This window comes from Kickxella alabastrina, assembly GCF_025024165.1.
Source record: "Kickxella alabastrina strain RSA 675 chromosome Unknown BX661scaffold_14, whole genome shotgun sequence".
NCBI lineage: Eukaryota > Fungi > Kickxellomycota > Kickxellomycetes > Kickxellales > Kickxellaceae > Kickxella > Kickxella alabastrina.
The window spans coordinates 273,779-287,173 of record NW_026251485.1 but is presented as its reverse complement, the minus strand read 5'-3'; the positions used below and the strand labels follow the sequence as shown (position 1 = coordinate 287,173).

Here is a 13,395-nt window from a genome sequence, read left to right as displayed (position 1 = left end):
AAAGGTCACGATTTTGTGAAAAAGAAAGCAGAATAAAAATTTACAGCTATTTTGGTTTCAGGAAATGCTTGATCGCGCTTGCTTGTTTCTTGATTAAACGCACAAACTGAAATTGATTAACTTTTGGATTCGGCGAAAGGCAAAAATGGGATAAATGTGAAGAAAAATCAAAGCGCGTGCGCCCTACAACTTGGCTGGCTCGTCACCATACTATTCAGCCTGACATTCACGTGTTGAGCTCGACCCACTTCTTGCTCTTTGACAATTTTTTTGCACCTGACGTTTCTCATTTTTTTCTGTATTGCCTCCGTCGTTTTTTTGTATTTTAATTATTGCATTGTTATTCTCTCGCGCGAAAATATCTCCCATTTTGAGCCACGCTCATTCACATATATTGCCCCTCCGGACTTGTTCACAGACACAATCCGCACATGTCCCAGGAAGCCTGTGCGTTTTTAGAAGCTGTCAGCCAGCTTCCCCGTAGCGAGTTCCCAGCAACACACAATATGAACGCTCTGCTAAGAAGAATTATCGCGGCCATCCAAGAGAGACTGCCCCCGCACCTGCGCCCGCTGCTCACCCGGCTGCACGCATTCAGCATGCGACAGACATTTGCTCTGGAGAAGCGGCTTCACATCAATCCCACATTCAAGCTCCTCTTGGGTCTTCGAATAGTGCCGCCAGGCCTGGCATTCATAGCCGCGGCAGTCAGCACAATATACGCTGTGCGCTACTTGTACACGAATGCGCTGGATCTCTTGACGAACATCATTGGTGTCGCGTACCCGGCCTACCAGTCCATGATGGCCATCGAGTACGGTGGCGTCGTGGAGCCGACCACTGGCCCGGCGAAGAGTCAATTGCAGTCGCTGGAGCGCGCCCTGGGTATTGTAGAGCCTAACCTGGATAAGAAGCAGTGGCTGATGTACTGGGCTGTATACGGCGTGCTGACCACTGCCGACCACTGGGCCGGCCCGCTGCTGCGACTGTTTCCCATGTACCGGATCGCCAAAATTGGCGTTCTGGTCTGGGCGCAGCACCGCAAGTACAATGGCGCCACGTGGCTTTACGACACCCTTGTGCGCCCACTTCTGCCACCCACCAACACCTTGTCGCCGCCACCGCTGCCATCAAAGAAGAAGCCTGCGCCACTCATATGCAGGAGCTTGGGCTTGCCGACAACATGGTCTTGGCGACGTGCATGCTCATAATTCGCCCGGTGTGGGCGACAACGTGCCGCCGCCAGCGTTCTCGTCATTATCGATGCCGTCGGTGTGGGAGTCTGCCACTGCCAACGTTAACATTGAGCAATGGGCGCCCGAGATTCAGCAGCACTATTGTCCAGCAATGCGTGAGAACAATGGGCTGTGTTATTTTTTTACTTTTGCTATCCCGACGCGATTGTTTTGTTTTGTTTTGTTTTGTTTTGTTTTAATTTTCCAATTCTGTATTTTTATTAATATTTGTGCGCCCATCACCAACCCACGTTGGCGACCCGGGTCTAATTCTGTAAGAAAAAAATTGTATATTGATTTTTTATTCGAGTGCAGCTGTAAAAAAAGAAAGAGTTCGATACTTTAAATACCACCTAGTCAAATGTTGTCTTGCGGCGCTTACGGCTCTCATTCAGCAGCTCCTTCATAGCCTTAGTCTTCTTAAAGTTGGGGTTGTTGGGGTCAATGGCAAAGTTGTGCGACTCATACAGAGCGCCGAAACGAGGATCGCTGGTGTTAAGTTTGAACTCATCCTCGACCTCAACCTTCTTCGCGTGCTTGCCCTTGCGACCCTTCTGCTTCTCAGCCTTGACAATCTCGGACAAGTCAAAGTGCTTGCGGTCGCCTTCGGCACCATCCAGCAGTAGCTCAAGCTCAGCGCGCTGCTTGGCATCCGCCTCCTGCCGCTCCTTCCTCTCAGACTTGCTCTCCCGCTTACCATCCTTCGACTCCTTCGATGTCTTGGACTCCTTTTTGGGGTTGGTCCAACAAGATCATCGTCGCTGTATGTGAAGAATGAGTCGCCAGCCCGGTCATCAAGATCGTTGTCCGAGATAAGGTTGTCGCTGTCGTTATCCTTTCCTGAGGGCTTCCCACTCTTCTTGGCCTCCTTCCATTTCTCGCGGCGCTCCTTCTTCTGGCGGCGGAACCTATCGATGGTCGTCTCATCGGAACGCCGCACGGCTTCCTCCTCGGCCTGCTTCTTGCCTGCCATGCGCGATGCCGCGCCCTCACTGAGTCCGGGTGTGAACGTGATCTCCATCTCGCCCATCTTGCCATCATCGCTGTCGCTGTCGTCGCTGTCCTTGTCTGCTCCCGAGAGCAGCAGGGCGCGCTTCCGCGCCAGCTCATCCTCGTCAGAGGAGGACCCGTCCGAGGACGACGCCAGAAGATTGCCAAAATCCATATTGTCAATCTCATCCTGGGTGAACGCCCTCCGAGTGACCTGTGTGCGGCTGGGCTCGTCCTCATCCCAGGTGAGCTTAACCTTGGAGTGTTGCATCGCCTGGGTGGAGAAACTCACAGGCTCGTACTTCTCGGGCACATCCACAGCCTCGTCCTTGGGCGCGTCCTCAAAAATAAGCTCGTCGGGAATAAACCGCATGTCGAAGAAATTCGCACTTGCCTCGTACTCTGTGCCGTCGCATTGCTGGCAAATAGTGTGCGCGGTTTCGACACTGTCGCACTCAACGACGGCAAAGTAGTAGCGCATGCGCTCGATCTCGTAGCGCCGCAGGGCGATTTGGTCAAACTCGTCCTGGTTCTTCACCTGCTCCTTTACCAGATCCACCTCGGACTCAGAGCCGCTATCAGAGCCGCTATCGTCCTTCTTTCCTTCTTGCCTTGGTAGGCCGGACAAAAGCTCGCGCGGGGGACCCTCTACGGCCTCCCTGGCCATTCTTTCCTTGCCAAATTCGGACGGGTAAATCTTAACTGAAAGCACCGAGCCGCTGTCCGGCTTGAATCCTACAAATACCGCAAGAAGGTCGACGGCGCGCACATGCTCCCAGTCCATATTGACACAGGCGAATCTCCGCGTCTCGTCGCCGCGGGGAATATTGTCTGGGTCCTCCATAACGTCGCTGAGCCCGGCATCATCGCCGTCAAGCACGCCCCATTCGACGTCTGAGATATCAGAGTCATCCTCGGAATCCGACGACCCATCCGAGTCGACGCCCCGACCACGCGCACGATCAATATCCGCGGCAACATCATCATCTCCCTCCCCCTCGCTAGACCCCGATCCTGATCCCGATCCAGAGCCAGACTCGGACTCCGACTCTGCATCCTTATCCGATACCTTGGCACCATCAGGACTCTCACCAGACTCACTCTCGGACTCAGCCTCTGATCCCGATCCGCTGAAATCATAAGTGTTGCGAAGATATGTTTCCGCACGATTATCCTCGTGAGCCCGACCGTAGCGATCGATCTTTGTGCTCTCTATAAAGTCCTTGTCCTTGACCATATGGGCAAACCGCTGGTCAACCTTGACCTTGGAATGGCTCTTCTTTGGCCGCATAAAGCGCGGATCCTCTTGCACATGAGCGAAACGCGTGTCCTGAGTGACCTTTTTGACCGGCTGTCTGGTCTTATCGTCCTTCTTTGGCGCCATTTTATTTTTGGTCTATCTAATGTGTGTGTTTGGGTGGGGTGGGGTGGTATATAAAACTATCTCTTGACTGTAAAAATTTTTTAAAAAAGAAATTAAATAGGGTGTTTTCTGCAGGAGAAAGGAGGTGAGTAGCAAAGAAGAAAAAGGCACTGAACTGCTATTCGAACGAAGAAGCTTGGGTTGTTGTCTCCTGCATTGATTCGCAGTGAAGAAAAAAAATTAGCTCCAGTCAATAAAAAAAAGTATAGATCGGTTGATCAAATCAAAGGATTATGTGGATGGGAAATAATGGTCTGCGACTTAAAAGCTGCGGATCGCGTTGTATTATTTTGGCCAGCAAACAAAAAACAACGCGGTAATGGTAGCTTCCATCAGCATTTTTCAAACAGACAAAGCATGGCAGTAATTGTAAAGGTGATATTGTATCGCAACGCCTTCATGTTATATGTCTGTCTGTATCCCTGCCCAATCCTCCTTTGCGTTTTTTACTTAAATTTTGATAAAGTTTACTCCGCGTTTTTATATATTTTTTACCAGTGGTATCGCCAAATGGTAATATTACACACTCATAACCATGTCACAAATATTTTGATACTTGGCACAAACTGTATAAACTCCATAACTCTAACGTTTCCTTCTCCGCTTTTGTTTTTAAAATTTTACAATGTTTACCCACATAGGCTCACACCATTCTTCTGCTGCAGCGGTCAAAGTCAAGGACTTGCGGACATGCTATAACTTTGACTCGCTGGAGAAAGCACTGGAGGGCATACTCCGCATTTTGAGGCGTGGCTGAAGGCGCTGTGCCCGACATCACCCAATATCAACTACAGTCTGGACGGGCTCAACTGGTACATTGACAAGCACTTTGAATTCCACACGATGACTTTGGACGCTGTTTCCAGCACATACACTTCTCACAGCGTGGAGTGGATAAAATCAATCATTCACCCATATTCGCAAAGGCTCGCCCAAAAACCCAGGGCTGAACCAAGGCAAATAACACATACTATTTTACATATAATCGTCAAATGTAGTTGAATTTACGGAGAAATATAGATAAAAAAGGGGAAAGCAAAACACCAGTTTTACTACAAAAAAGCCTCCGCTTATACCGAAGTGAACAGCATCCACAGGCCCTTCAGGTAGCCGACAATCTCATTGGCACCAAGCTTGGACTCGCCATACACGCGGTCAACAAAGGTGATGGGCACCTCGGCAACCGAAAAGTTGAATTGCTTGGCGCGGACCATCATCTCCATCTGGAACACATATCCCTTGGACACCGTGGCGTTAATGATCTGGTGCAGCACGTCCTTCTTGTACAGGCGGAACGAGCCCGTAAGATCGGACACCCGGGGCTCAGAAGCAGATCGGCAATAAAGTTGGCACCGCGGCTAGTCAGCTTGCGACGCAGGTCCCAGCCGAAAACACCACCGCCGGGGGCATAGCGCGTGCCCGTGACAATATCATAGTCGCGCTCCTTCTGCTTACGAATAAACTCGGGAATAGCCTTCGGGTGGTGCGACATATCGGCATCCATAATGATGACAAAGTTACCTGTGGCGTTCTGAATTCCGTGAATGTACGCAGTGCCCAGACCGAGCTTGCCCGCACGCGGACGCAGAACAATGTGGTTCTCGCCATACACTTTTTGCAGCTGCTTGGCAATCTCCAAGGTACCATCGGGACTGTTGTCGTCGATAATGATGATTTCATAGTCCAGGTTGTGTTCCTGGAAGGTCTTTGTAATCAGCCAAATAATAATTGGCAGATTGTCGCGCTCATTGTAGGTGGGCAAAAGCACCGAGTACTTGTTATGGCTGCTGGACATGCTTAGATGACTGTTGGAGTATGGGGTTGCGTACGGAAGACCAGATGAATGGAATTGGTTGCCCTTTTTGTTGACAGATGACTGGGAATCGGGTTCAGGAGTGATGGAGACGTGAAAGCGTGACATAGAGACCTCCTCGTAAATAAGGACAATAGAAATTCGGGGGGAGCGGAGACGGAAAAGCCAAAAAGGAAGGGGAGAGAAATAATGGCGTGGAATAGAAAAAAGAAGGGGTTAAGAACGTAAAAGCGCTAACTTTAGCACGAAGAATGAAAACTCTGAAAACAGACTGTTTACGCTGAGTTTCGAAAATGTAAAAAAAACTCCCAACCACATTATTTTGAGCCGGCTCTTTTGTAACAGCCGGCTCACAGTTATCCAGCTCGGTTCGATTTTTGCATTAATTTTATGTATGACGTCGAACAAACCAAAATGCAAGTATTTTTTTGGATTCCGTGCCGCCGTTTTTTCTATTTCCATTATCATTTTTTTGCTCTTAATTGCCAAAATAAAAACTGCTTTAATTATCCAACGTGAAAAACGCACTTTATCTTTTAAAAATCACAATTTAACAATGTCGTGGATGTGTTCTGGAACAACCAATATCGAGCTGGTCAAAAATTTGGCCCAAGCAAAAATTATATCATGCAAGCGCGTCATCTCTGCAATGCGTACAGTCGACCGTGCGCATTTTGCCAACCAGCATCCATACGAGGATGCGCCGCAATGCATTGGCTTTGGCGCTACAATTTCGGCGCCGCACATGCACGGCTACGCGCTTGAAAATCTCAACCAGTATTTGCGCCCTGGGATGAACGCCCTGGATGTGGGCAGTGGATCGGGATACCTCACTGCGTGCATGGCAGAAATGGTTGGTGCATCAGGTCATGTTGTTGGTATTGACCACGCACCCGGCCTGGTGAGTCATTCGAAGGCTGCTATGGAAAGACACTACCCAGAGTGGATTCAAAATGGGCGTGTGCATTTGGTCGTGGGTGACGGCCGCAAGGGCTATGCGCCCATGGCACCTTATGATTGCATTCATGTTGGCGCAGCCGCACCTGAAGAGCCGACTGATCTTTTGTCACAGCTGAAATCGCCAGGCCGTATGTTTGTCCCAGTTGGCACCAGCGAGCAGTACATTGTCGTTTACGACAAAGATACCAATGGCAACGTGGCTCGGCGCCAAATAATGGGTGTAAGATATGTCCCGCTAACTGATCTGGAAAAACAATACTCGGCGTAAAAATATGGTCGTTGCCAAAATATAAATATTCAATTAAATTATTTGTTGAAAATATATATATGATCTTTACAACAAAAGTAGTAATGAGGTTAATTAGTAGAAAGTAGAGTGCACGCGGACCACAGTTCTGGTAATGACGACAGGGTTGGCGCACTTGTTAACAGGCGCGGAAGACATAGTGGAGTACAGGTCCTCGGTCGACGACTCGGTGGAGTACTGATCAACAGTCGACGACTCGGTGGAGTACTGATCGGCAGTCGACGACTCGGTGGAGTACAGGTCCTCGGTCGACGACTCAGTGGAGTACTGATCGGCAGTCGACGACTCGGTGGAGTACAGGTCCTCGGTCGACGACTCAGTGGAGTACTGATCGGCAGTCGACGACTCAGTGGAGTACTGATCGGCAGTCGACGACTCGGTGGAGTACTGATCGGCAGTCGACGACTCGGTGGAGTACTGATCAACAGTCGACGACTCGGTGGAGTACAGGTCCTCGGTCGACGACTCAGTGGAGTACTGATCAACAGTCGACGACTCAGTGGAGTACAGGTCCTCGGTCGACGACTCAGTGGAGTACTGATCAGCAGTCGAAGACTCGGTGGAGTACTGATCAACAGTCGACGACTCGGTGGAGTACAGGTCCTCGGTCGACGACTCAGTGGAGTACTGATCAACAGTCGACGACTCAGTGGAGTACAGGTCCTCGGTCGACGACTCAGTGGAGTACTGATCAACAGTCGACGACTCGGTGGAGTACTGATCGGCAGTCGACGACTCGGTGGAGTACAGGTCCTCGGTCGACGACTCAGTGGAGTACTGATCAACAGTCGACGACTCGGTGGAGTACTGATCGGCAGTCGACGACTCGGTGGAGTACAGGTCCTCGGTCGACGACTCAGTGGAGTACTGATCAACAGTCGACGACTCGGTGGAGTACTGATCGGCAGTCGACGACTCGGTGGAGTACAGGTCCTCGGTCGACGACTCAGTGGAGTACTGATCAACAGTCGACGACTCGGTGGAGTACAGGTCCTCGGTCGACGACTCAGTGGAGTACTGATCGGCAGTCGACGACTCAGTGGAGTACTGATCGGCAGTCGACGACTCGGTGGAGTACTGATCGGCAGTCGACGACTCAGTGGAGTACTGATCAACAGTCGACGACTCGGTGGAGTACAGGTCCTCGGTCGACGACTCAGTGGAGTACTGATCGGCAGTCGACGACTCAGTGGAGTACTGATCGGCAGTCGACGACTCGGTGGAGTACAGGTCCTCGGTCGACGACTCAGTGGAGTACTGATCAACAGTCGACGACTCAGTGGAGTACTGATCAACAGTCGACGACTCGGTGGAGTACAGGTCCTCGGTCGACGACTCAGTGGAGTACTGATCAGCAGTCGAAGACTCAGTGGAGTACAGGTCCTCGGTCGATGTCTTAGTGGTGGAGTAGAGATCCTCGGGGGTCGGGGAAGTGGGGTAAGTCGGCGCAGTAATTGTTGGCAACGTGAGCGAGGTGGTATACTTGTCAGTGGACGTCTTAGTGTTGTACTTTCCGGTGGACGTCTTAGTGTTGTACTTTCCGGTGGACGACTTCGACGTGTTGTACTTTCCGGTGGACGTCTTAGTGTTGTACTTTCCGGTGGACGTCTTAGTGTTGTACTTTTTGGTCTTCGACGTGTTGTACTTTCCAGTGGATGACTTCGAGGTGTTGTACTTGTCAGTTGTCGACGTGTTGTACTTTCTGGTAGAAGTAGTAGTTATTGTCGGCAAAGCTGGCGCAGTGATTGTCGGCAAAGCTGGCGCAGTGATTACCGGCAAGGTTGTCACAGTGGTCGGGGTGGTCGTAATGTACTTGCCAGTAGACGTCGTGCTCGATGAAGCAAAATACCCGTTGGTAGTCGCTGGAATACCCGGTGCAGTGCTGTACCCGAGATGGATGCTGCTGGTGGTACTGGTAGCCCGGGCTGACGATGTTACAACCGGCACGACAACGCTGGTAACCCTGGGGCAAGGGTGGTCGCGCAAGTAGTCATTAAGAACGCTCCCAATGGCGCCATCCATGTATCTTGTTCCCGTAATATCAATCAGGTCGTAAATAACCTCGAGGTCAGCGTTGCGAGGAAGAGTAAAGTCATTCAGCAGCTGCTTGACCTTGTTGAACTTGGCCGGTCCGAGCTCACCCTACTTATTGGGAGCTTGTTAGCCAGCGCAGTGCGGATGGCCGACCACTTGTTCACAATTGTGTCCTGGGTGCACTTGGCGTCCCACTCAATTTGGGTGCTGTAGGTGGCGGCTGCAAAACCGACAAGCAGGGCCTGGACGAGTACGTTCTTGAGCTGCATTTTTGCTATTTTTGCTGATTAAGTTTGCCGGTGGCAAAAAAACTAAAAATATCTAAAATTAGGCGAGAGGAAAACGAAGGAGATAAGCAACTGTAAAAAAAGCAGAACACAGAGAAAAAGTTCCAAAACAAAATTGCAAGAGTATTTTGAAAGAATTAGTTCAGCAGGATGTGTGTTTTATATATTTGCGTTGCAAAATGTTGGTTGACAAAATTTACCTGTTTTCGCCTATATTGTGTTGCTGTTTCCGCTTCTGCAATTCCTGCGTCTTCATTTGCATTTGTTGGTTCCGCGCCATCTTTTCATTCAGCTCTCAGTAGCCACAGTGTAATGATCCGCGTCAAAATTTTGTAATTACAAACACCCCAATATTTGCGACAAAAAAGTTCTATATTTTTTCTCGATTACCAACTTTATACATCGCTGGGCCCCACCGCATCGCTTTATCTGGATACGTTTAAAATATACGGTCTGCTTAAAATCATAGAGAAAAATCTGTTGTGGTGTTTGCTATTACCTAAAAATTTTTGTCAGACATCATTTTTATTTTGTAAGCAAAGCAAACTCGAGTCTCTTTTAGACAGGCTGCGACGATCGCTTGCCATAAACAAAATACCAATGCAGATCGCATATTTGCCTTTACGGACGATATTGTAACATATTTAAAAATGCACTTGTTACGTTTTTGGGCTTTATTTATAGCAATTGAGCGAGTTTATTTTGGACACTTGCCTTGATTTTTGTTCACATAAACCTGTTAGCGGTCTGTCCAATGAGTGCGGGAGTTCATTCAATTTGCGTTTGGCGGATACTTGACACAAATTTTATTCAAACATTATTTGTCGATAAATATAAACTGGGAAATCGGCGCTTATGCAGATTTGCTGTGTGATACAAGCAAAATATTTTGACAACATTAAAATCAACATGATCAACATCTTATTTTTGTGACACATTGTTCGTAAAGGTATTCTTTGCTGCACAATATGTAAATCATAATCCATCTGCATATTGGAAACAAGAAATTAGCCGGTACCTGCATTGTGGTATTATTTTACTTGCAGAGAACAATCCTATGCCACAATTCTTTTTGCCCACCAATATACAAAATTGTTTTTGTGACTTTTGCTGATGCGACTGCGAAATTGACCCAAGAACTGATGTCTATATTAAAATACAATACATTTATAAAATTAAATGCTTTAATCAGCAATACTTGCTCAGATTGAACCACAATGCTTCTTAAAAATACTGTTTGAGCCTGCAAGCCAAAAAAGGTTATTGTAGATAAATCTCGCAAAATATAATCAATCAATCAATCAATCAAGCGAGGAATCCAATTTTAATCGCTGGGATTGACAGCGCTTGAGCCGGGTCATGTCTACTTCTCATCTGGAGTCCACAGCGCGTTGATGGGGTTGATAGACACGAGCTCACCGATCTTGTCTGCGTCCCACTCACTGGCCTTTCCGAGCGACCAGGCAAACGCCAAGAATCGCGACTCTGCGATCTTACGGATGGAGTCCAAGTGGTTCTCATCCAAATTCGAGTACGGAACCGCCATAGACTTTGCAGAGCCATTGTCAGCCCCCTTCATCTCAACAGTGATTGCAAAGTCGTCGCCTTCGACGTCGCTGATAATTCCCTTAGCTAGCGCTCTCTGCGCCGCCAGGGGAATGTTTTTGGGAATGTCGTTGGCCATTTTGCGCAGACTATGCGGAATGTGCTTTGTGCGCAACACGGTTTCCAGCAGCGAGTCCTCGCCAGTCTGGGTCTTTTGTGCATCCGTCCGGGCAATCTCGTCGCGCAGGCCCAGAAGTACCTGTGCACGCGCTCGCCAAAACCACGCCTCAGCGACATTAACCTCGTGCTGGAGCTGCTTCCTGTCGATTGACTGGTGTGTCTGTGACGACATGAATGGATCGACAAACTTCTCAATGGTCGACGGATCGATCGGCTGGATGCCAGTGGTCTGGAACAGTCGCGCGCGGTCAAAGTTTGAGAAATACGGCGGGATTGCGTGCTGCCGACCGAGAAGCCACTGGAGAACCCCAAACGCCTCCCAGTGGTCGCCGTATGTGTAGTCGGCAAACTCCCAGGTCCGATATGGCTTCTCCAGCATACTCTTTTCGGCGGCAGTTGCATGGTCTTCAAGACCACTTTCGTACATGGCTGTGGTAATGGCCTCAACTGCGCGTGCCTTGCGGTCGTTGTCGGGCATTTCCTGGCCGCTGCGGGCTTCCATCAGCGCCGCTGTTTCGAGTCCCCAGCGGGCGAGTACCAGTTGCAGGCAAGACGAGCGCAGCGCCAGTTCGAATGGAGGGCGCAGCTTCAGAGACTGCCGCAAGTATGAGGTAGCGCGAAAAGCCATTATAATAAACAAAAAGTTGAAATTGACAAATGTGAAATTGAGATTCGAAAAGTAAGAATCGAAATGGATTTAATCCCGAAAAGCCAAATTAAAATAGAAAAATGGAAGCCACTGAAGAAAAGAATAAGACTGCAAAAATATATAAAAATTCAAATATCCTGCAAATCGATATCAACCCTTACTATCCTGATTGCATAGTAGCCCAGAACGCCCTTAGAAACTAGAGGCAATAAATAATCCACTACGGTTGAAGATATTAATTATTGCGCTGCTTCTTGCAAAGAGAAGCTTGGACTTGGACTTTATCTTGAACAAAGTTTCGGGCAAAACCTTGGGTGTCGCTGTAGACTTGGGTTCAGCTGACTCAAACGGTGTCTTTTTGCGCAAAAAACGGGAAGGCCACTCACCTGTAAGCAGGGCATTGGGGATGATGTGAAAGTTCAGCACCGCGGCCATGTCACGATTATTCCACCTTCGTCTGCCTGATGGCACTTTTTTTGCTATCCTTAATCTGCTGCTAAATGGTCATCAATGGTTCACACGTGTGTACTTCCTTTCTCCCATCTTCGGTGAAAGGTGTTAACGCACTGTTAGCGCACTACCTTTTAACAAAATGTAAAGGCAGGTGTACGTAGACGCAATCTCCAAGGTTACCCCGCAGGCTGGGGATTTGTTACAGTACAGTGTCAAGCGTGATCGATCCAGTGTGTACCGAATTCGCAGATTATCGTAATTTTTCAACACCTGATTACCTAAACCATACACATAAATGCGCACCACTTTGATCGAGCGTGTAAAAAATAATTTTTAAAATATTTGAAGCTTTTTTGATCTCCAAGTCCTCTCCACGTTATTTTATATATATTTTTATTCGGAATTCGCACAGTATCACTTATACCACCCCTCCAATTTACAGCAGCACAGCAAAGTAGAGAGAATGCAATCGAGTTTGTGCTCCAGAGCGCTCCGGCCATCGCTAAGCATTCTTAGGCCGGTCTCACTCAGATCGACGCTGGGCTTCCGGCGCTACTTAAGCAGCAGCACCGGCGGCAGAAGAGACAGAGGAAAGTACCCCGAGCTTGACGACATCTTGGGCAGTCCGGCAACCACCTTTGACCAGCTGATCAACCAGCTAGAGACCCTGATAAAGCACCCGAACCCGCCACGGAACTACGCCGATGCGTTGGCCAAGGATGAGCTGCGGCGCATGGACTACCGTGATCTTACTCCCGAGAAGGTGAAAGGCGAGGCAGAGCCGGAGCGCAAGATGCTGCTGCGCCAGCGACCGCGCATGCTGCGCAACAGTCAGCGGACGATCGAACAGAATGCTGAGATTGCGTCTATTCATGACGAGGACAACGTGGTTGGCAGCGCCACCGGCAACGCATCGGGTCCGTTTGAGGTGTCGCCACTTCCTGAGCAGATGGCGGCCAACCTAGGCATTACTGCCGAGCAGCAAGAGCGCCGGCGGATTTGGATGACCAAGATCAAGGGTTATAAGGACTTCCGCCAGAACCTTGTGTCCATGGATACCCTTCTACGTTCGATGGACTCGAAGCGCGCCCCTGACGACCTTGCTGAGGCGTCTGATCTGGCCGAAAGCGCGTATCTGGACCCCGAGCATGTGAGAGACATTCACGCCGGCGGCAATGCATTTCTTGATGAAAACGCCGAGTTTGAGGAGCTCATTCGCAAGAGCTGGAAGGCCTACGATGAGGACATCGCCGACATGGAGTCTGCCAAGACCGACGGGACTGGAAATGTCACAGGTCAATTGTCTGGCTCAAGGGGCGCAGGCAAAAGCCCGCGCAGCAGCCCGCCTGGAACGCGCTCATTCCACACTTCCCGTTTAGCTCGCAAAGATGAAGACGCTGCTGCTACAGCCAACACAGCGGATAGTTGTTCGAAAAAGCCAGTACACCACAGCTCGAAGCATCCGCAGAGCAAACAGCGAACGTCGCCACTCAAGCAACTCGCGGATGGCTTTGATCTC

General features: G+C 49.4%; 6 protein-coding genes across 6 annotated transcripts; 2 read left to right on the top strand and 4 right to left on the bottom strand.

Annotated features, from left to right (window-relative positions):
- Nucleotides 1-262: 262 nt before the first annotated feature.
- BX661DRAFT_183839 (TB2/DP1, HVA22 family-domain-containing protein) lies at nt 263-1,556 on the top strand (the record flags this gene model as incomplete). The annotated part of the gene is made up of 3 exons (XM_051536333.1): nt 263-1,111; nt 1,137-1,296; nt 1,551-1,556. The coding sequence occupies exons 1-3, from the start codon at nt 432-434 to the stop codon at nt 1,554-1,556; spliced, it is 846 nt and encodes a 281-aa protein (XP_051391010.1). The 5' UTR covers nt 263-431.
- Nucleotides 1,343-3,877, bottom strand: BX661DRAFT_183838 (uncharacterized protein). The gene is made up of 2 exons (XM_051536332.1): nt 1,984-3,877; nt 1,343-1,963 (listed from the first exon to the last, which is right to left on the bottom strand). The coding sequence occupies exons 1-2, from the start codon at nt 3,607-3,609 to the stop codon at nt 1,589-1,591; spliced, it is 2,001 nt and encodes a 666-aa protein (XP_051391009.1). The 5' UTR covers nt 3,610-3,877; the 3' UTR covers nt 1,343-1,588.
- Nucleotides 3,878-4,630: 753 nt separating this feature from the next.
- BX661DRAFT_183837 (dolichol-phosphate mannosyltransferase) lies at nt 4,631-5,750 on the bottom strand. Its single transcript, XM_051536331.1, has 2 exons — nt 5,042-5,750; nt 4,631-4,970 (listed from the first exon to the last, which is right to left on the bottom strand). Exons 1-2 carry the CDS (start codon nt 5,567-5,569, stop codon nt 4,719-4,721), a joined length of 780 nt encoding a protein of 259 aa, XP_051391008.1. The 5' UTR covers nt 5,570-5,750; the 3' UTR covers nt 4,631-4,718.
- Nucleotides 5,751-5,802: 52 nt separating this feature from the next.
- BX661DRAFT_183835 (protein-L-isoaspartate O-methyltransferase 1) lies at nt 5,803-7,154 on the top strand. Its single transcript, XM_051536330.1, has 2 exons — nt 5,803-7,036; nt 7,127-7,154. Exon 1 carries the CDS (start codon nt 5,856-5,858, stop codon nt 6,687-6,689), a length of 834 nt encoding a protein of 277 aa, XP_051391007.1. The 5' UTR covers nt 5,803-5,855; the 3' UTR covers nt 6,690-7,036; nt 7,127-7,154.
- Nucleotides 6,716-9,063, bottom strand: BX661DRAFT_32864 (uncharacterized protein). Its single transcript, XM_051539082.1, has 2 exons — nt 7,807-9,063; nt 6,716-6,905 (listed from the first exon to the last, which is right to left on the bottom strand). The coding sequence occupies exons 1-2, from the start codon at nt 8,748-8,750 to the stop codon at nt 6,779-6,781; spliced, it is 1,071 nt and encodes a 356-aa protein (XP_051391006.1). The 5' UTR covers nt 8,751-9,063; the 3' UTR covers nt 6,716-6,778.
- A 1,117-nt stretch (nt 9,064-10,180) lies between these two features.
- BX661DRAFT_183831 (uncharacterized protein) lies at nt 10,181-11,524 on the bottom strand. The gene has a single exon (XM_051536329.1). It carries the CDS (start codon nt 11,400-11,402, stop codon nt 10,413-10,415), a length of 990 nt encoding a protein of 329 aa, XP_051391005.1. The 5' UTR covers nt 11,403-11,524; the 3' UTR covers nt 10,181-10,412.
- Nucleotides 11,525-13,395: the final 1,871 nt, after the last annotated feature.

Excerpts from the sequence above, each read along its gene's own strand:
- BX661DRAFT_32864 (XM_051539082.1), bottom strand. The coding sequence starts at position 8,750 with ATGGATGGCGCCATTGGGAGCGTTCTTAATGACTACTTGCGCGACCAC. Across the intron at positions 6,906-7,806 it reads GAGTCGTCGACTGCCGATCA|TACTCCACCGAGTCGTCGAC; the intron begins GTACTCCACCGA and ends ACTGTTGATCAG.
- BX661DRAFT_183835 (XM_051536330.1), top strand. The coding sequence starts at position 5,856 with ATGACGTCGAACAAACCAAAATGCAAGTATTTTTTTGGATTCCGTGCC.
- BX661DRAFT_183831 (XM_051536329.1), bottom strand. The coding sequence starts at position 11,402 with ATGGCTTTTCGCGCTACCTCATACTTGCGGCAGTCTCTGAAGCTGCGC.
- BX661DRAFT_183838 (XM_051536332.1), bottom strand. The coding sequence starts at position 3,609 with ATGGCGCCAAAGAAGGACGATAAGACCAGACAGCCGGTCAAAAAGGTC.
- BX661DRAFT_183837 (XM_051536331.1), bottom strand. The coding sequence starts at position 5,569 with ATGTCACGCTTTCACGTCTCCATCACTCCTGAACCCGATTCCCAGTCA. Across the intron at positions 4,971-5,041 it reads GCTATGCCCCCGGCGGTGGT|CCCCGGGTGTCCGATCTTAC; the intron begins GTTTTCGGCTGG and ends TCTGCTTCTGAG.